This window comes from Nelumbo nucifera, chromosome 4, assembly GCF_055504915.1.
Source record: "Nelumbo nucifera cultivar China Antique chromosome 4, China Antique-T2T, whole genome shotgun sequence".
Taxonomy (NCBI): domain Eukaryota; kingdom Viridiplantae; phylum Streptophyta; class Magnoliopsida; order Proteales; family Nelumbonaceae; genus Nelumbo; species Nelumbo nucifera.
The window spans coordinates 55492329-55515000 of NC_142652.1; the positions used below are offsets into that span (position 1 = coordinate 55492329).

The 22672-nt window shown below is 35.1% G+C and overlaps 1 protein-coding gene and 1 pseudogene across 2 annotated transcripts; one reads left to right on the forward strand and one right to left on the reverse strand.

Annotated features, from left to right (window-relative positions):
• Nucleotides 1–866: 866 nt before the first annotated feature.
• On the reverse strand, nt 867–6991 carry LOC104610134 (structural maintenance of chromosomes-like protein, putative (DUF3531)). 2 transcript variants are annotated; one of them, XM_010276622.3, is made up of 9 exons: nt 6478–6991; nt 6296–6383; nt 6004–6089; nt 4180–4258; nt 3738–3797; nt 1902–2023; nt 1737–1808; nt 1412–1607; nt 867–1179 (listed from the first exon to the last, which is right to left on the reverse strand). In XM_010276622.3, exons 1-8 carry the CDS (start codon nt 6840–6842, stop codon nt 1505–1507), a joined length of 975 nt encoding a protein of 324 aa, XP_010274924.1. In that variant the 5' UTR covers nt 6843–6991; the 3' UTR covers nt 867–1179; nt 1412–1504. The 2 variants fall into 2 exon arrangements, with proteins under 2 accessions (XP_010274924.1, XP_010274923.1); XM_010276621.3 differs by having other exon boundaries at nt 867–1187; nt 6478–6990.
• Nucleotides 6992–21958: 14967 nt separating this feature from the next.
• The window catches only part of LOC148800527 (18S ribosomal RNA), a 1431-nt pseudogene continuing 717 nt past the window's right edge, over nt 21959–22672 (forward strand).

Sequence of the window (22672 nt, forward strand, 5' to 3'; positions counted from 1 at the left end):
TATTGCCAAACCTCATCTGATAGTTGCAAACCAAGTAAATGGAATCCGCCCCCTTTAAAAGCACAGCCTCCTATTTTTCAGATTCCACCTCCATGTTTTGATGATACAAAATGCAGGGTCGTTGCATCCTGTGTTTTATTTTGTTGCTACACTCATGACTCATCAAAAGGAAAATTTGATAAATAAGTAAATTTCTAGGATAGATTTTTGTTGATACTAGTACCAGAATCAAGGGGAAGCAACAAAAAATCTGATTATTTTGAGGACAAACATGATAAACCAGCAAATGCCATGTCTGTTCAACAGTTAACCCCCGAACCCTCGGACAATTTTGCATCCTCATCTCAAACCAACCTAAAACCCCATCAAGTTCTGCCAATCAATCTACCAGCAACCAGTCTGGAGGGTTTGAAGACAACACCATTATGGATTGATGAACCACAAGAGTTATGCTGCAAGAGCAGACCCAATAGCCCAGAATGCTTATCAACATCAAGGTCAATTCCAATAAAAGAAGGGAGATCAATTGATGGGGAAATAAGACCAGAGAGGATAGGAAACAGAGAAAGGATAATGTGTCAGGGGAAGAAGATGGGAGAGAAACTGAAGATACAAGGCTCATGATAATAGGCTAATAGCTACCAAACCTGCTTGTATTCTCTTATGTTCCGGTATTCCACATGAATAGGGCCTCCAGAGCCCAAAAGATGATAAAATCCAATATTTGTAAGTGATCAAAAAGCTCTTCAGGCATTGTTAATATAGAAATTTCATATCCTTTTCTGGTTATCCAGATGCTCTTAGGGGCCTCAGAGCTTGTATTCATTTAACTAGTTATATTTTTTAAGGTAAACAAGAAAGAAAAAAAGAGGGAAAAGAAATCATATATTAGCCAGAATCTATGTCGCTGTTATGGAGAAATACACAAACTGATAAAATCTCCGATCATGTCAAACATGCTGAGACAGTAAACTAGAATTACAGCAATGGAAAAAATCCAGATTGCTATGCATGTCTTGCGGAACCATCAAATGCCTTGTAATGGACCATTAATTTAACCAACTTGTAAAGGACAATGCATCCTAACATGGCTTGAAATCCTTAAGCACATGTATCCATAGGGCTCGTGACCCATTTTTCCTATCCCATGTAGACCACCCAAAATCACTTGATAAATGCCTGCACATCTACCACAAAACAAAAATTAGTTTACAGAATTATTGGCCAGAACCTAGTCAAGGCTGTAAAACTACCAGTTATCCAATTTTATTTTTTTTTTCCACTTTAATGTCAGATGTTCATGGAGATGATTGGGCCAACTTGTGAAGGTAAGAATTTTAAGTAAAACAACATTGATAGCAGAAGCAGCAACAACAATAACAATAATTTAATAACACCATTAAAAACTCACCTCTTTGGGGCTGGCAAAAAGACCTATCTAAGCTCTGTATGGTTTTAGAATGATACGCTAAGATACTGGAAAAATGAGAAGAAATCTTTCACTTCATATCTTGAAGTGCTTGTATCCGTATTCAGGGTTTGTCATCCCTTCTTCCCAATCACCCATACGGTGGCCCCCGAAAACCACTTGTTGAATGCCTAAGTATCTGTCATAAAACAAAATTTAGACTACAGATTTATTGGGAAGTAGCTGCAGTACCTTTTCAAGGCAGCTAAATCATCAGTTATCCAAGCCAGCTATAATAGTATCCTAGAACTACTAGTGAGAGGCTTACTCTGAACTTAATACAGTCAAGCAATTGAGGAGCACATCAACAGCAAAAAAATCACAGGTTCCAAGGTCTACCCTGTTGAACAAATCCAGATAAGTTAGCTCTTTCTCTTCATAGATTTTTAAAACAAATACAATAACATATTTAAAGAAAATCATCAATTCTTACCAAACCCGCCCCCAATTGTCCTGAAATTCAACATCACTGATATCATGGAAAGAAGATGGCATCACTTTAAAACCCTTATCTGCATCATAGAGGGGATTGTACTCAAAGGATGAGTTTGCCAACTGCAATTCATATCACACCTAAGTTAGCTTCTTGTATGATGATGGTAGTAGAGGCTAGCAGCAGCATGGTAGCAGTAGTAGTATAGAGCAAAGGAGAAGATAGCATTTCAAATCTCCACTTGTAAATTTGCAAAAAATCTCAATAAGCTGAATTAAATTCTACAATCAAAAAAGAAATAAACCAACAAAATAGAGAAGAAAAGAGGAGAGAGGAAGAGAAGGGAATGTTTGAGAGAAAGACCAAATAATGGGAGCCAGTGTTGTCACACTATATTTTATACCAACTGCTGGAATCAAAAGGAAAATTACAAGTATACCCCTAATACGGCAACAGCAATAAAAAAGTGAAAAATAAGGCCCAAAGCCAATACACAAAAGGCCTAAGAGAAAAGGAAACAAATAGCCCAAAGGAGTAATAAAATGATAGGCCTATCTTGTTGACACTCCACCAAAAACTTAGAATATATGTTAACCATGCACTGCTTGTTTACATAGTTATCAAGTTAAGGCTTCATAACCTATTAAATATCAGCTAACTGTTTTCAAGAAGCAACAAAGGAAGACAGACTTCTTCAGAAACCACTCTCTCCTAGATAAAATGTCTATCGACCTCATTATGTTTAGTTCTGTCATGTTGAATTATGTTGTGAGCAAATATTAAGGGCTGCTTGATTTATCACAAGACAACATTATTGGTTTCTCATTCCCCAATTCATTAAAGAGAGATCTCAGTAACAACATCTATAATACTCTATAGGCCATGGTCCTATATTCTGTCTCAGCACTAGAGCTAGCCATTATATATTGCTTCTTGCTTTTCCAAGAAACCAGATTACCATCAACCAAGGTACAGTATCTAATTGCAAGTCTTATGAAATTGTATTGTTATAACAAACAAGGCAGCTATAAACAAAAAGAGATAGCCCAGTTATACATAATAGAACTAAGCACATTGAAGTCAACAAGCAAGAAAAAGTTAATTCTTAAAAGTATTTGTTCCTTTTAGAAATACAGAAGATTGACTTGCTATTTTTTGACTAATGGTATTGTAAAGGCAAGGTTAAACAGCATTATGAGCAAGGTACAGTATCTAATTGCAAGTCTTATGAAATTGTATTGTTATAACAAACAAGGCAGCTATAAACAAAAAGAGATAGCCCAGTTATACATAATAGAACTAAGCACATTGAAGTCAACAAGCAAGAAAAAGTTAATTCTTAAAAGTATTTGTTCCTTTTAGAAATACAGAAGATTGACTTGCTATTTTTTGACTAATGGTATTGTAAAGGCAAGGTTAAACAGCATTATGAGCAAGGTGAGCATGATTGATACCTATGCTCCAGTGCTTTTTTTACTTTCATGTTATTTTCTCATTAAATATAAATATGATGAATAGGGATTGTGGACCAAAGAAGGTAAACTCAATACATCCATAAGGAGATAAAGAGAAATTTGTCAAAAGAAGAATTTTCATTTTATGAATTAAGACGCCTCAAACTTATCTTTGAAAAGAGTTTGATCAGATTTTATGATTATGTTAGTATAATAGGATGCAATATATATTTGGCTAGATCTTCATAAAAAAAAATGGCTAGATATTTAGACTAGAATAAATAAGAGCATTCTCTCCACAACTAGAATTACAGCCAAACCTCAATCAAAAGAAAAGGGAAAAAAAGATATTGATAATGCAAGAAGATATGTATTATCGAACCTGCAAATTGGAAGAGTTGAAGGCTCCTAAACGCCCCATGACGTACCATGACTGAATAACCTGTATAATTACTTCATATAATGAGGATCTCAGGTTTGCCATAGACAAGATGAATGTTTGGAAGAATGACAAAAATCCCAATACTTGTCACAGAGACAGGACAAACAGAATATATACTCAACGATTAAAATTTCATCACGTATCAGGGCGTATTGGCCGATACGTATCGGAACGGGGCCCCTCCAATATGCCCCTACACAAGGTGTTTCGGGGTCCCACCTATTTCAGTAGGTAGACAGGCCTAAACCGACCCCCCTGAACAAGTTTCGAAGAAAAAAAGCTTAAAAAAAAATAAAAAAGAAGAGTGAGCCAAGATACAGCCCAACATGCCCCTACAGGCATATCAGGCTGTGTCAATATTTTGAACCTTGGATATACTCACACTACCAATGAGGTCAACATCCCGGTCAGATGGCGATCCATATAGTTCAAACCAAATGTAGGAATCAAGTGGATTGAAGCTGCACAGACAAACACTTCTGTAATGTCAACTAGTACAAGTATTGCTTATATTGAAACCAAAGAGAAAAGGAATCGTTAGTTTGTTACATCATAATGCTTTTTGTCATGAAGTGCTGAATCTAATCAATATTCAGATTTTTTTTATACATTTGACAAGTGTTTATTTGTTAAAAAATAAAGAAAATGGAAGAAAGAATTCTCCAGTTTGCTTCTTAACCAATGATACATGGTCACCTGTATATGCCTAGCATACCGGTATTGTATAGTGGATACTCTATGGATACTTCTAGACATACTCTATAGAATTACCACCTTTAAAATATGTAAAATCACATGTTTTAAGAAATAATACTAAAAAATATCTGAACATCTTAGAAATTTTATTAAGTTTGGAAAGACATAAATATTGAAAAATGACATTTAGCTTCAAAAACTGGATATAAACACATGATATATGCAATATTACATTGGATACTAAAACCAGTATCCAAGATTGAAAGTATCAATGTGATACACCCGATACAGGGTGTATCATATAGGTATCTAGAGGGGTGGGCACGGGGCATAGGTGGATTGGGAACATTTGCAGAAATTCCACTTGTGCCAATCCCATCAGATAATGCATTATGTCTTTTTCAAAAATAAAAGAAAAAAAATGCATCATGCCTTTTTCAGGGGCATAATACAAACTATACAACTGAATAGTGAACACGAAGAAAATGAGAAGCAACACAACTTGTAAGCAAATGATGTTCCTGAGCATCACACAACCTAACCTGGACAGGTTAGGTACCACCATATCCCCTCAAAGGTGGCTTTCCTAACCTGGACAGCAGCTCTCAGGAAGTGCCTAACTAGAGACAAATTATCCAGCAGAGGCATGAGTCTCCCTTCTACAAGCTGTCTTTTGCAACAGTGACTCAGAGACTGCAGACCACCTCTTTATTCATTGTCCCTTCAGCTATAAAATCTGGACCAGCATCTTAAAGGCTATCAACATCAGCTGAATTTTCCCAAAATCAACTCTGCAGTCCCTATCTAGATGGAAAATGAGCAGGCTGAGCAGCAGAGGCAAGGTGATATGGCATATGATACCTGCAGCTATTTGTTGGACTGGATGGAGAGAATTTGAAGAATTTTTGAAAATTCTTGCTCACAATTTACTGAAATCTTTTGGAACATCATTGCAAAAATCACCTCCTGGAGTTGAGTTCATAAGAGTTGTAAAGATTTACAGTTTGGTTCTATATTAGAATCCAGGAGCCTTTTCTGAGATTTGTTTTTTGGACAAGATCTTTTGCCATACAGATTCTCACTGTCTAGGGGTGGTGATCTCCACCCTCCTCTCTGTTTTGTCTATCAATGTAAATACGTTTTATCTTTTCTAAAACACAAACGTATCATGCAACCTAATGTTCAACTTTTAGTAATAAAGCTTAAAGCAATATGTTTTCTAAACTGTTCCCCGACCTACACGTTATATCCCCTTCTAGTTCTTTAGGTAAGGGGGTAAGTGGCTAGTTGATTAGTGGCAAGAAAAAGGATTTAGAACTAGGTATATTGTATTGTTAGCACTCAAAGACTTCATCAACTACCTACAGATGGAACTAGTCTTCCCATCTGCATAAGCAGTATTCATTATTTTATTCTTTTTCCGTTTCCCATTCAACAGAAATGATTCATTAATATATAGGGAGAAAAAATAAAGCAAGGAATATGGTAAACTGAACATGTGTGTGCATACTCTCTGAAGCTGACTTTGAAGGCGAGGACAGAACCCGTTTTGGACTTGCGAAAATCTCGACCTTTCTTCCGAACCCTTTCTTCAACCTGCCAGAATTTTATACAATTCTTTGTAATATGCCCAAGTAATTGAAGCTTAAAATTTAGAACAATAGTAAGAACTAAGAAGACAGAATTGGATTCGTAATGATTACTACTTTCATTATCAATAGAACGAGAAAGCATAATCAAACCAACCAAGCAATATCAAAAATAAAAAGAAGAAACGCATAAACAATGTTAAAAAGGCATACCTTTTTCCTCATTTGTTCAGGGTTTCCAATGCTATCGCCGAGGACGGCTCGGAGCTCAGAGTCATTTCTGCAGGCATCTTCTAAGATTCTGCATTCAAGTTGTGCTCACACACGCACGCACACTCCTCAGAAAGCAGTAGTCAGAGAGAGAGAGAGATTAAAACAAGTAGAGTGGAAATTACTTGGCCCAGGAAGGATAGTTGTGGAGACGGTCATATTCGCGCTTTCTCTTCTCCTCCTTGACTTTGAGCAACCTGCGACTCCTGGCAGTCGTTCCCGACCCTTTTGCTGCCATGGTATCCTTGTTATTGATGGTGTCTCCTGAGTTATCCGAAGCGGCAGCTCGAATCATTGCCAGACGACGCGAATTAGAATTCACGTCGCCAATGATGGGTAATGATATGCTCTCCTTCTTATTCTTGGTGAACCTAACGAAGAACCTAGATGGTGACGGAGGAGAAGGAGAGGAAGAAGAAGAAAAAGGTTTCCATGGAGTAGGATGGGAATGAGGATGAGAGTTGACATAGGAGCTGCAGCAATAGTTCATCTCGTTTTTCCACTTTGGATTATAAAGTTCAGCAATTGTAATCTTTCTAATCAACCATACTCTCTACTCTCTCCCTCTTCGATTGAGTCTTCCCCATTCCATTCTCTGAACCAGAAAGGCAGAAATCCGTCCAAAATATTCTGAGTCTGAGCTTCCGGACAAAACAAGTAGAAATTATCTTCTTCACCGATGATTTTGGTTTTTCTGTAAAATATAAAAATCTCCCTGGCTTTTCTAACAATCTTATAAACCTCCCCCCTATGTTTTCACTTCAATGAAAACCTCCCCTGCTGCATTTGCAAATACCTCCCTTGTTCCCTTCCATTGGTTTTATAGCAATGAAATTACCAAAATGCCCTTAAAACTTTTAAGGCATATAATGCACAATTTTAAGTTTTCAACTTTATCCTTCCCCATTTTGTCTTCATGTCCTCACTTTTCAATGTGTAAGCAACGCGGATCGGTGACTCCAATTCGGTTAATTAAGTATAAGTGTTGAATATTTCAGCACAATTAATATTTCAAAAATTAAGATTAAGAGTATTCTTGAATAAAAAATAAATATAGAACATTATAGAAATAGCTCAAGAAAATAAACATTTGAGAAAGAGCATAACAAGAAATAACAATTAAAAGATAATCCTAGGGCTTCTATGTAACAACCACAATCTGAAAGGCCCATTTTTGCAAGATTATGGGCTAGCAGATTGGACTCCCACCTAGCAAAAGAAAAAAGAAATGTTCAAGTTTTTACATTCTTCGAGAATATCTTTATAAAAAACGAATGCTTCATAAGCATCAGATGGATTCTTTGTGATCAACACCAGAACCAGGGATTTACTATCACTTTCTATCACAAAAGGACCTTTGTTTAGTAGCTTCCCTAGCTTCACTCTTTGGAGGCAAGCATATGTTTCGGCTTGGGTGGGAGAAATTGCATCTAAGTGGCCAAAAGATACACCTTCCAACAGACCCAAATGGTTTCTAGCTGCTACACCAAAATTCGCTTTCCCTTCACACAAAAAGCTGCCGTCCACGTTTATCTTCAAAAAGTTTGATTATGAGGGGTGCCACAAAATGGTTGATTCAGTAAACTCGGGCACTTGCAAAGTACCTGACCATTCTTTCAACAAAGTCCTCTTCCTCTCATTCCAGGCTCTATTGAGACATATGAGATTTTTGTAAGGGTTAGGCAATTCATTATTAAAAACAAATTTGTTCCTACATTTCCAAATAGTCCACAACAAGACTTTAGGAAAAACATAGACTTTAGAACATTTTCAAAATGACACCCAAAATTTATAAATAGACGACTTGGGATCAATCTTGCTCATCATAGCTCATTCTCTTTCTCTCATTTAGCCTCTTCCCCCATTCCAACAATGGCCTGACCCTTGGTCGGAGGGTATGTAAACAACCTCTTATTTGGGGTCTGACCACTTGTTTATTCTCTGTTTCTTCTCATTTTTGGTCAATCAATTCCTTAGGCCTCGAGGTAAAGACCATTTCATGCTCACGGCCTTAGGAGTGTAAATGGATTGAATTCTAATCGGATCAGGCAATATCCAAATTCGAATCTGATTAAAAAAATTCGATATCCGAATTTGATTCGATATTTGACAGATATCAAAAATTAATAGTCGAATTCGAATCCAATTAAATATTCGAATTCGACTAATTAATTATTTTAGGTAATTAATAAATATATAAAATAAATATTTTATTCATATAAAGTATATAAATATATAAATTATTTATATAATTTAAGTATTATATATAAATTATATAAAACATTTAAAAATTTTATATAAGTTAAATAATCGATCGAATTCGAATATTTATCGAATCGAATAAGGTCATATATGAATTCGAATCTGATTAGCTATTCAGTATGAATAGGATATCTGAATTATTCAACCGATTAGATATTCGAATTATCCAAATTTGAATCGATTATGTCGAATCTCGAATTTGAAATCAGATTTTCGAATACTATTGACACTCCTACACGGCCTTACACAATGAAAGAGTAGATGTGGATAAAGGGTTTAACCTTTGAAAATGGCTCAAAGCACGAACTAAATAAAATGGATTCAAGATTCCACTACTTGTTCTTAAGAGTTCTTAAGACTGCAATCAAATTAAACTTTAGGTTGTGTTTGGTTGCAATGCAAATAAATTTGTACTGATGCGAAATTATGGCAGTGCAAATGATTTGAGTATAAATTCTCATCAATTTTTTAGCTTATTTTGTCTGATTGCAATACAAATGAAGTAAATTAAGGCATGAAGCAAAATAAAGTAAAACCTAAAACGAAATTAAACGACAATTTGCATTTCGTTTTCATTTGCACTTCCATGCATTTGTACTAGTGCAAATAAAGTTGCATTGCAACCAAACACATCCTTAATAAAATGGTTTGGACTCAAATTCGATTAGGCTCAATTCGAGTTTGATTATAATCGAGTTCAAACCTTGGGGTAAGCTTGATTAATTATTAGAGTTCAAGATTGACAATAAAAAGTTCAGCTCAAAAGTTTGCAAGCTTGGCTATTGTGTTCCTACTTCTTATTTTTATTATTATTATTTTTTTTGCTTTACTATTTCTTCTTTCTTGCTCATTTGGTTTTGGACTTCTAGTTGTGGTAGTAATTTCTTTCTCTCTCTCACTCTCCACTTTCTAAATACATGCATTATGCATTTAATTTTTTTATCATTATATTAAAATATCAATGTTTAAGTTAAACTTTTTTTAAAAACGGTTTAGGTTAAAACTTAAACATTGAGATATGATGAGTAAAAAATATCTAAAATATTAATAAGAGAAAAAATAAACAAGACAATAAGATAAATAATAAATTTAATAATTAATTAAAAATATTACTGTAATTATAAATAATATTTTTATATTGTCATTATAAAATTTCATAATTAATTATAATAATTTTACAATAACAAAGTAATAGAATTAAATTTCAATTTAAAAATGATTAATATAATAGAAAATTTAAAATAAATTATTATTTTATAATTTTAACAATAATAGTTATGTATCATAACTTAAATTACACATCAATAACAAATTATTAAATAAATTAAAATTTAATAATAGTAAAGATTATTAATTTAAGCTCAATTTAAGTTCAACTTAAAATAATGAAAAATAAACACAACAAGTCGGGCTCTTAGCCTTTGGCCACATCATCACATTTCACCATTGTAGAAAAGGTGAAAACTTCCCAAACATTAAGCATGTAGGATAATTAAAATAACTAAAATATCAATTTATTTTGATATTTTTAGTAATTAATTATTCATAAATACATAAATTTTTGAAAGCTAATTTATTCATATCAATCGTTATTGAATAATTAATTTTTATTATTTAAATATTAATTTGTTATTATATGGAATTAATTATATATCAGTATTATATGAAATTGATAATTATTACCTAAGAATTCTACTAGTCTTAAGATAATAATTTATATTGAAAATTTATAAAATTAATTTTCAGTAAGTTTATGTAATTTTATAAAACTATTTGTTTTGAAAAATAATTTTGGTAATAATTATTTTTATTCATATTTTCATTTACATTGGTATTTGTCAATTGATAAATATTAAATTGTAAAATTAATGGAGAATTTGAACTATATTTATAAATAATTTAATGAATATCTTTTATTGAGGAATACCAACTTCATTGATATACATGGACAGATACAAATAGATAATTAAATAAATAGATATGTATAATCATAAGATCTATGGTATTGAACCATAATAAAGGCATTGGTCTTTGCTTTATGTGTTATATATGATACAGAGTGAAGATGATATATCATTTTCAGGCAATTAACTATCTAGAGGTGTCCAGTGTAGTTTGAGTCAACAACAATAGTAGAGGACCACAAGGACATCCAAGAAAAAGAATCACATCTCAAATCATGACTCATCAAAAACCACTTGTTTATTTCTGGTGTTTCCTCTTCTCTTTAGTTGTTGGTAGCCATTGTTCCACTATTTAGAGTGAGGCTGCATTTCACACCTCCCTCTATGATGCTTGTAGCAGGCTTATCCTTTGATTAATGATTTATTTTCATTTATTAAAAAAAAAACCACTTGAACAAACAAGGCAATGAACAAAAAGGTACCTGTGATGCTTCATTTAAATCAGGTGTTGACTTGTTACTCATATTACAAAGCACACAATCAATTAATCTAAATAGCAAATAAACAAAAGCATATCTTCTAGAAATTTAAGCTAAAAAAAGTTGCATCAACAACCATATTATGCCCATAATTGATACCTTTCAATTAGTAAAGTATTATTAATCACATTTCATTGCTAAGGTTGATAAGAAGAGATGCTATGCTATCCTATCAGATTGATAATATAGGGGGATAGATTATGGATCTCCAATACTCACACATGAAAGTGTTCAAGAAAATGCTTATCTGTTTACTTCTCCATTTCCCAGTGTTCCCTTATGATTTCCATGAATACCAATTCTATGCAGCTTTACTAGGAATGGAGCCTTAATCACACCACCAAATCCTAAAGGTCCAAGATTTCCATGGAAATTTCCATCAAAATTTAGCTTAAGGTCAGCACTTTTTAGTGGTTTCTAGACCTTTAGGACTCTATGAACTAAAGTAACTGAGTGATTTTAAATAAATTGAAAAGAAAAAAAAATCAAGTTTGTAGTGGGGCCCACATCTCTCTTTCGTATAGGTTTTATGTGTTGGTAGGTCCCAAATATCTATTTTATATTGGTGAAGGCCACACATTTGCATATTTAATATGTTCTTGACTTGTATGTATAAAATTTGTACATGTGAACTCGTGCAAAATACAATCCATCATCCACTCCCATATCTAAATCTTTTCACTTTGGATTATCCTAAAATAAAATTCTTAGGTTCTCTTTATGTTAGTCTTTAAACATATGAACCTTAGATATTTGTAAAATGGTTTATATTCGTTTTGATGTATTATAATGAACAATCTAATTTTTATATTCGTTTTCTTTATTTTTCAGGTCAGACCAATACAAGAATCATAAAAAGGCATGGTTGAAGAAGATATTAGAGATCAATATTCTACATTTTTGTAAAAAGAATTTGGTATTTTTCATGACATTAATGTATGAAACTGTACTTTTATCATTAATTAAAATATTCACTTTTGTTATAATTTCATTGTCAATTAAATGGTTATATGGATGAATGTGATGAATAGGTGATAATCATGTGCTTTAAAATCATTGGAATACCAAAAATAGGAAAAATAAGAAAAAAAAAGAATTTAATTTTCGACGACATTTGCTAAACATCACCAAAGGTGTTGCAAACAAAAAACTTCAATCACTTTTGGCAATGTTATTTAATGTCACCAAAACTATGCTTTTTTGCTGACATTAGTAAATGTCACTAAAACTGTGCATTTTGCTGACGTTTGTAAATGTCACCAAAAGTGTGCATTCTATTCTACTGATGTTTGTAGATGTCACGACTAAACGACATATAGAACAGTTTTGGTGACATTTGTAAATATCACCAAAAATCACCACAAACGTCACAAAAACGTCTTGAGACTTTTGTGAAAATATCGCAACAAGTTTTCCGTGATGTTTGTTGCATTTTTTGTGACATTTGTCTAACATCGTCAAAACTCAAATTTTTTATAGAATCACCTTGTCTTTTAATGACACATAGAACAAAACAATTTTTGTACAATTTCCAAGGAGGTTTAAGGGTATTATAGGTAACAATAGTATAATCAAATCATTCATTTTGTGTTCAATCACAACATAAATTACCATTCAATCAAAATAATTTAAGAATCACATAAATGTTCAAAATTTTGGACAGTCATATCTAAGAATTTGATCATTTATCAAACTAGATGACAAGTAATGCCAACATTTTTATTGATAAGTAAATTATCATAATTTAAGGTATTATCAATCAACCAGTATTTTTTTTTCACAAGAGTTGAACCATGCTTTTCATCATACATGAATCTATTTGAAAAGAGAACCTCATTTTGGCCTGGCCTTCTCATCATATATCTATTTTCCTTGACATGATGGACTACTCGACCCTTGATTTGCATGTCCATGATTCTTATGCCATTTAAAGGATTAATCCTATAGATTCAATCAATAAAATTGGGTACCCATTTCATCTTGGGCCTTTGGGGTTAGTGACCTTCTTCTTTTGAATCCATTTGACTATTGGATCCTTGAGATTTCTTCTATAATATCAAGGCTAGGCTGAATGAGCCAATCTTACAACAATATGTACAAGATTTCATTTGTTTTGAACTTGATTATTTTACAAACATAGTTTTATGGGATTGACATTTTTTAGTGTAGGTGTACTTGATCCCTTACCATTGCATATTCTTTGATTTCCTAGCATTTTATTTAAATTTTTGTACTACTAGTAAAATTTCCTATGGTTCTTAGGAAATCAGTCAAATCACCTTTTTCTATTTTCAAATTAAAATATTCATTAGTTAACTTTTTAATAGAATCATCTATTTTTTTTATTTTTCTTAGTTCTTGATTTTGAGCCTTCATAGTTGAGTTAGAAGATGCAAGAATGATGTTTTGACTCCTTATGCTACTAGATTGGACAATAATATTCTCAATTATTTTTCTAAGCTCTTTATTTTTTAAGACTAACTTTTTCCTTTCTCCTAACAAATCTTCTAGAGCTTGTTAAAGCTCTTCATTGGTAAAATAAAAACAAAGGAAGTAGGATTAGGAATTACCTCATCTTATTCTTTAACCAATAGACACAACTTGGCTTGTTTATTCTCTAACTCTTCTTCTCTACTAAAACTTGTATCATCCTATATAGCCTTTAGTGCCTTCTTCCTTCCTTTGAAGTTCTTCTTTAAGTTTGGACACTCAAATTTGATATGACCCATTTTCTTAAATTCAAAGCATGTGAGCTTTCTTTTCTTGTTGTCATCTTTGTAGTGCCTCTTTTGTTCTTAAGAAAGTATAAGAACTTTCTTGAGAAGAGTGTCATTTCCTCCTTACTGCAATTCTCCTCTTCTTCCCTTCTTTCAGCAACACTTTTGAGGGCAATGTTTTTCTTGTTGGTGCAGCCTTCATCTTCTTCTTTTTCTTTTGATATCATCTCATAAGTAAGAAGAGATCCTATCAAGTCATATATCTATACAGTATTCAAATACATTGCTTCTTGGATGAATATTACTTTTACTTCCCATTCCTATGGAGATATCTTGATATATTTCTTATCTTTTCATCCTCCAGATATGTCTTTCTAAGGGATTTGAGCCCATTGACAAAATATGTAAAACATGTAAACATGTGATTGAGAAATTCATGTGGTTTCATTTTGAAAAGCTCATATGCATGTACCAAAATGCTTATTTTGTACTCCTTTACTTAGTTCCCTCAAGGGTAACCCCTAGGATTCTCCATATTTCTTGTGCCTCATTTTTGTCTAATGAACAATAGAAACAATTCATAGCCCTAACATTCAAAGTGATTTTTTCTTCTCATTTTCATCCCATGCTGAAGAAGCTTTTTCTACCATTACCTCTTTGTAAACATCCCAATTGATTTGGGGTTCACTTTATGGATAAAATTGAATGGAGCCACCACCCATCAAAGAAAGGAGAATGGGAGTGATGGGCCTCCCATGTTCAAGAATGCAAACAATGACTCATGTGCCCAAAAAAAAAAAGACTCTTCTAAGTATTTTAAGGGGGGGAGAGAGAAGGTAAGAGGAACCCCTCTCTCATAATTGATATGTGGTACCAATTTCCCTAGAAATAAAGCAAAGAAAATAAACTAAAAAAAGGAATGGAAATGAACCAACAAGGGACTAGTGGCTTTGCCTATCAATGAGGATGCCAAGTCATAATGGACTTGTCCCCCAAGTGATCCAATCCTTCCATCGCCCATTTGGGTGTGAGAAACCCTTAGAGGAGAAAAGGAATAGGCAACTACATGCATCCTCCCTCTTTGCCCAAGGGGTGCAATTCCCCATAAGCAACCTCTCTAAATGCAAGTCCCGGCCTAAGATTAAAAGAAAAGAAGGAAGCAAAAAGAAAAAAAAAATGAACAAGAAAGAAATCCAATTCGAATCAAGATAAAACAAAAGCTAATAAAACAATTAAACTTAATTCTAACATCCAAATAAGGGGTTCTTATTTAACTAGATAAAAGGGAAATTGAACAACTATGGAGTCAAATAGATTTCAACAATGGTATCAACTCAGATTAAGCTAAAAAAACACTTAAAAAGGCATATGTCATAATCCAAACCTACCAACAAATACCCTAATGTTTCCTACATCTAATCATCATGAAACCAACTTCAAAGCATGCATAACATCATCCAATAACAAAATAGTTCAATGTTGAAAGTAGAAATAACTAAAGAACTAACTACAACATTAACAAGATTTAAGAAAATGAATACCAAAAAAGAAAATAAGATGAGGTGAGAAGCTAACCTCTTTATGGCCTTTTTTCAAACAATTGGGAGTATGCTGATGGAGGAAAGAATGCTGAAATGTTAGCAGTCCTAGCTTGGGTTAAGCCTTTATTGTTGTTGTTTTTCTTCTTGGCCGAAAGTTTTGCTTTGTCTGGGTGCAAGATTGCTTGCAGGAGCTCTTCTCTTCTTGGTCGAATGGGAAAGAAGCTAGTTCAATACTTTTTCTTTCTTCTTCCTAACTTTTTTTTTCTTTTCTTATTTCTCCCTTGGCCGAAATCCCTTGCTAGATGGGAGCTAGATTTTTTTTTCCTTTTTTAGTTTTTGATTGAGAGAATGGGAGTGAGAGGAAAGGAAATTCGGTTTAGGGTTTGGTCTAGGTTAAAGTGTGAAGAAGAGGATGGAAGAGTTTTGGGTTCGGTTCTGTGAGAGAGTGAAGAGAAAGGAAGAAGATGGTGGTGTGAGGGTTTTGTTGGTTTGGTTCAGGTGGTGTTGTGAGAGAGAGGGAGTTTGAATGGTCGGCCATGGAGGTTGGAGAGGGAGAAGAGTTGACAGAGATGAAAGAATGGGAAGGATTGTTGGTTCTATTTTGGGTTGTGTGAGGGAGGTCTGGGAATGAGAGAGTGTTCTTACCTTGGACGAAATGGGGGAAACCTCTAGGTTTTTTCCTTGGGTGAGAATAGCCTTTCCTTGTTCTTTTCTTCTCATTCTTCTCATTCTTTCTTTCTTCTTCCTTCTTCTTCATGACATGATCGAGTGGAACTCTTAATTCTTTTTTTTTTTTTTTTGTTAAGGGAAATGGAATATGGGGGTGAGAGATGGAGATGGAGGAGGATTCGGTCATGGAGATGAGGAAAGGGGAAGACTAGTTCAGTTGTTCATGGAAGTGGGGAGAAGATGAGGGTGTGAGATGAAAGGAGGAAGAATTTTGAGTTAATGAAAGGGGTTTGGTTGCTTACATTTACAATTTCTTATGTGACTTAATTATAAGCATCAAATTGAAATCTTTGTTTATTAGATAGTTAAATAAGAGAGTTTTGAGTTGAAATTTGGCGTGTGGGCATGGAAGATGAGGAGTCAAGTGAAAGATTTAGATTTGAGAAAAAAAAATTGTATATTCGTTGTTTAGTTTTATTAATCCAAGGTCGTCAAAATGGAATCTTGACATTTTTATGGTTGATAGTCATATGTTTGAGGTGGGATTTAGGGGTTGATTATATATATCTTAGTATCCTTGAGGCAATGGATGTGTCGGATTTGACTTTGTAGAGTCAAGATTCGAAAATTGCATAGATTGGATTGTTAGAGAGAAAGTTAGGGTGATGAACAATGGATCTTTGGAGTTTAGTCATGAAATTCAACGTATAACTAAGTTATAGTTTCCTAAGTCTAGGGATTATGTCTGGTCGGGGTACTAAAGCCTATGTGGTGTCAGATATTGATCTCAATGTTCTTGTTAATTTTTAATCTTATCTATGTAATTTTACACACAATAGAGAATTTTAGGTTTCTACAAGTTTTAGGTTGGTTTGGTTATGTTTTCAAATTTTAGGGTATAAAGAGGTTAAAGGCACCAAGCAAAATTTGGGTGTTGACAGGGTGTGAGAAAAGAAGGTGACTATCATTTTTGTGGGAGAGATGAGGACTTTGACCATCTTTTTTTTTTCTTTACATTATAAAGTGGTAAGAATCTTATGGGCTAGGTTTAAAGAAGGCATTGGTGGTTGTAAGGATGAAGAACATGTCCTTGAGTAGTGGGTCAAAATTAGGGAACGAAGTAAAAACTTGAATCGACTTAATCTCCTAGCCAGATCAAGTTTAATATTGTGACATATATGGAAAAACCGTAGCACAAAATTTTTTTAGAACAAGTTAAAGAAGGGATGGGAGATCCATCATATGGATGGCCGAACCATACAGGATGGCTGGGCGAAATTTCAAAAATTTCTTTCTCCCATCCGGGAATCCTATTCCCTGATTTAGAAAAACTGCATTTTTCAAGGTTCATTCTTGAAACAAACGAGACCAAATCTAAAACCAAGATTAGGGAGAGAAATACCTGATACGAAATAAACATGAAAAAGCTCCTCCTAACGTAGGTGTTCACGCCCAAAGAGGTACCAAATCCTTCCTCCACTAAAGATGACACAACTTAGGGTGAGGCAGTATCAATAAGTGGATTCTTCAGCAAGAACCCCAATTCTTCGGCAAGAATTGTGTAGGGATGTGAGCACAACTTCAAGATTGTTTCTTCCACCAAGAAACAATATCAAGATCCAATCTTAATCACTCCAAGAGGTGGTGATCGAACAGGTTAGGGCGGCAAGAATAGAGAGAGAGAGAGAGAACTGAAAGCAGAAAAGTCAATCAAACTATGTGTGTTATTCCAGTTCTCCCTCCTCCTTTATATAGACCTTAAAGAGTTAATCTCCTAATTTGATTAAGATTTTCTTGATTCAAATCTTTATTTGGATCTGGACTCTTTAAGTGATAAGGCTTATCCCTTATCTTATCTGCAGATCAGGATCAGCTTCTCCTAATACAATTAAAAGTTACTAATTCAAATCTTTATTTGGATATGGACTCTTTAAGTGGATAAGAGTTATCCTCTTATCCTTATTTGCTGATCCGTACCCAGATTCGCCCCCTATTTAGTTAATCCAATTAACCTAGTTCGAAATGGGCTTTATGCCCATTAAGCTTTCAGGCTCACTTCCTTTAATGCTAACTAGCTTGGCTCTCTTTGTATGGCGTGGGACCCTATCATTGATCTCCACATAAGCCACATGGGTTCAGCCTATCCTCTGTTACAAGGCCTGGCATAATTCACTACTGAATACAGTGAACCCCTGAGTCCATCAATATGGGCTCTTAATGGGCCCAACATTTACACTAAATGGTCATTAGGTCCAACCATCTTATGAAGGCCCAAGGACTATGGGCAGATGTAAGATTATCCTATCATGTTTATTTTCCCTAAATGGTCTTACACTTAACCTCTCAGCCCATAATGATCAAACATTACCTGACAAAAAATGACCTCTCCCTCGGCTGCAAGGTACAGTGTTGCACTCTCTACTCACATGGATCCCGGGAATTAAAACCTTTTTGCAAACATTTTGTAAAACCATAATATATATGTATATCACTATATAAATATATTTTGCAAAACAAATTTCAACAAGTTTGAAATCAACTACTGGTAGTTTAGGTTTTCATCAGAGAGTGCATTCCCTGATCATTCACTTTATCCAACAAAGGGGCTGATTCTATCACTATGATCATCCACTCAGATGAATTCTTAGACTACCCCAACATACCCAGGTTTTAAGCCCCTCTAAGGATCTCATTGGTTGGCATATCAAAGACAGCCCAATCCGACACCTAGTGTAGTACCATACTCGAGTCTAAGGGTCAGGTGTAACATTCCAGTTTTGCCCATCTGTCTCCAAGGTCCAGGGTAATACTAAAATTTGGTTCAGTTTAGGGTTTTAAGAAAACGCACTAAATGTGCCATAGGTTTCACCCTGGCAGTTGAGACAAGCCACCCCAACCCACTTGGTAGCACATTAGTGTCAGCCTTGGCAGGATAAACCTCCCCAGGTCTATCCAACGGTTGTGAAGATTCTAAACTAACACAAGTTTCATAAGTGTACAGTTTAAGGGAATTATACAGAAACACACCATAATAACATGAATCAATTATGTACTTCAATCATTTACAATAAATGTCAATAAGTACATCAATCTGATTGAAGCTAAGGGCATACACTGTCTAACAACTCACACTTGCACTTAGGTCCAATCAAGTACAAGTCTCAGTTCCAAACTTTCCACGTGTTTCTCAAACACTTTTTGTGTTAGTGGCTTAGTCAATGGGTCTACCACATTCTCCACTGATGCTACATTCTAACATCAATCTCCCGTAGATCCAGTGTTGCCATACAACAGTAAAATGAGTGATGTGTTGAATTCCTAATTCCATGATGAACAATTTCATTCATTAGGCAGCTTCACTTACGGCAATGTGATTGGCTTGGGTCGTGGACTATTTTTCTTACTACATAGGACCCCATCATAAAGATGTAACCAGATTTAGACTTTCTACCATCTGGGTCGGACTAGAAGTTGGCGTCGGTATATCCTAGGATCTGTAGTGAACTACCATCAAATACCAGACAAAACTCTTTTATCCTTTGAAGGTATTTTAGTATGTTCTTCACAACTGTCCAGTGCTCCTGTCTTGGGTTTGATTGATATCTACTTACCACACTCACTACCTAAGCAATGCCAGGCCGAGTGCACGGCATGGCATACATGATGCTCCCTATGACTGAGGCATAGGAAACTTCTCTCATGCCCTCAATCTCCTCGAGAGTCTTGGGTGACATACCCTAGGAGAGAGTGACTCTGTGCTTAAAAGGAACATTTCCTTTCTTGGAGTTCTCCATGTTGTATCTCTTGACAATTTTGTCAATATAAGTAGATTGGGATAATCCTATTATCCTCTTCGATCTATCTCTATAGAGTCGAAGACCCAAGATATAAGAGGCTTCTCCAAGATCTTTTATGGAAAATTATTGTGGAAGCCATACTTTCACCGTAGTTAACATTCTTACATCATTCCCAATGACTAGGATGTCATCTACATATAGAACCAAGAATGTAACATTATCCCCCACTATCTTCCTGTAAACACAGGGCTACTACAATGAAATCTACAATGGGATCTTCTTCACTGTTCATGGCTTCCATTAAGTAACTTTCTTGATCATAGTCGTAACGAACTGGAGGCCTAGATACCCGAGTAGATCTCCTACGTTGGTTATTATCTGCAACTTGTGGAACATCTCACACTACCCCTGAGCTCTCCCCATCAAAAACAACTTCATGATGATGATTGTTCAAGATGTAATATTCTTCCAAGAAATGGGCATTTCGGCTAAAAAACACATTTTGCTCTTTTGGGTCATAGAATAAATATCCTACAGAGCTTTTGGGGTAGCCTACAAATAGGCAACGACTGGTCTTGGATTCCAATTTGTCTACACTAGCCTTTTAACATGTGCTAGACAACCATAAATCTTCAAGTGTCTTACACTTGGTTTCTTACTAGTTCGTAGCTCATATGGAGTCTTAGGAACAGATTTGGTTAGAACTCAGTTCAGCGCGTATGTCGTAGTCTCTAATAAGTACCCCCAAAAGGATGTAGGTAGTTTCGAGTGTACGAGAAGTGATCGAACCATATCCAATAAAGTCCAGTTCCTCCTCTCTGACACACCATTTAATTTGGTGTAGCAGGATGAGCTAACTGTGAAACAATCTCATTGTCCCTTAAGTAGTCACTGAATTCATCGGAGAGATATTCACCTCATCGATCTGATTGAAGGGCTCTGATCTATCTCCCCAACTATTTCTTGACCTCTTGCCTGAACTTTTGAACATTTCAAAGGATTCAGACTTATGTCTCATTAGGTACCCGTAACCATACCATGAATGATCATCGGTAAATGCTATAAAATAAATGTGTTGGTTACGTGTCCTAACATTCAAGAGACCACATACATCAGAGTGTATTAGGTCAAGCGTGCATGTAGATCTTTTAGGCTTTCCCGTAAATGGCCACTTCATCATCTTACCCTGAAGGTAAGGTTCATAGGTTGGAAGATCTTCTACAGTTAGAAAATCCAAAGGACCATTCCTTACCAACCTTGTGATATGATCTATGTTAATGTGGCCAAGTCGGTAATGCCACAGGCACATGGGATTAACTGTTTCACGTGTTCTTTTCTTGAGGATTAATTTTGACATAGTTTTAGTTAGGTTGGTTTCTAGAGAAGGATGGAGAACATAGAGACCATTCTCAAATTCTTCGTAAATAAGAAATTTGTTATTCTATTTAATAGTAATCACATTATTGAACAAAATAGAATAACCATCCATGCACAATTTTGAAACATAAATCAAATTTCCTCTCAAATTCACCACATAAAGACAATCTTTAAAGTTACAATTCCTTCTCTAAAATGTAAATCTATAGTTCTTAAAGTTACAATTCGTTCTCAGAAGTCCTCAAGTAAGGAGTCACTTCTCCGTCACTCATCCTTCTGCTTGTCCTGAACCCCTACAATGTATTACATGCATGAGTAGAAGCCCCGAAGTCAATATACTATGAAGCAAAAGTGACCAACAAATTGGTTTTTATGACAAAAGATTCGAATTTACCTTGTTTCTTGGCCTCCAAGTACTGAGAACAATTACTCTTTTGGTGGTCAGTCTATTTGTAGAAGTGGCAGGCATCTGATGTCTTGTCCTTCTTTTGTCTTTTAGGTTTGCTAACCTTTTTCTGAGGCTTCTTCTTTGCCCTCCTCTTCTTCTTGCCCGACTTTCCACCTTCAACAAGAATGGCTATGAATTTATTCTTCTTTATCAGTTCTTTGGCCCTCTACAACATATTGTTGAGTTTCTGAATGCTAACATTTAGCTTATTCATGTTATAGTTCATGATAAACTGATTGAAGGAATGGGGCAAAGAATTCAAGATGGCATCAACTTTGGTGACATAATTTAGCCCAGAACCGAGAGCCTTCAATTCATTGACATAACCCATCATCTTTAGACAATGATCATTAACCTGTTGGTTCTCAGTCATTTTTGCAGTCATAAACAGTTTTAAGACCTTTTGTCGAATAGAACGATTCTGCTATTCATACGTTGTCCTCAAACTATCCAGGATATCCTTGGACACTTTGATCTGATCAAATTGTCTAAGGAGGCTATGATAAAGCACCGGGCAAGAGAATTCTTCTCTTCCCATTCTTGATATTCCTTCCTATGGGCCTTAGAAGCCCTATCACCCGGACGATCCGAAGTAGGGTTTTTAGCAACCTTGTCCAATTTCTCTAACATTCTTGATATTCTTGAGGCGGACCGGTCGTCTCGTCCCTTCTACTGGCGATGCGTTCCTGGCCTTAACTGGCCGGGTTGTGCCTCCAGTGCTGTTACTTTGAAGAAATTAGAGTGCTCAAAGCAAGCCTACGCTCTGTATACATTAGCATGGGATAACATCATAGGATTTCGGTCTTATTACGTTGGCCTTCGGGATTGGAGTAATGATTAATAGGGACAGTTGGGGGCATTCGTATTTCATAGTTAGAGGTGAAATTCTTGGATTTATGAAAGACGAACCACTGCGAAAGCATTTGCCAATGATGCTTTCATTAATCAAGAACGAAAGTTGGGGGCTTGAAGACGATCAGATATCATCCTAGTCTCAACCATAAACAATGCCGACCAGGGATCGGCGGATGTTGCTTTTAGGACTCTGCCGGCACCTTATGAGAAA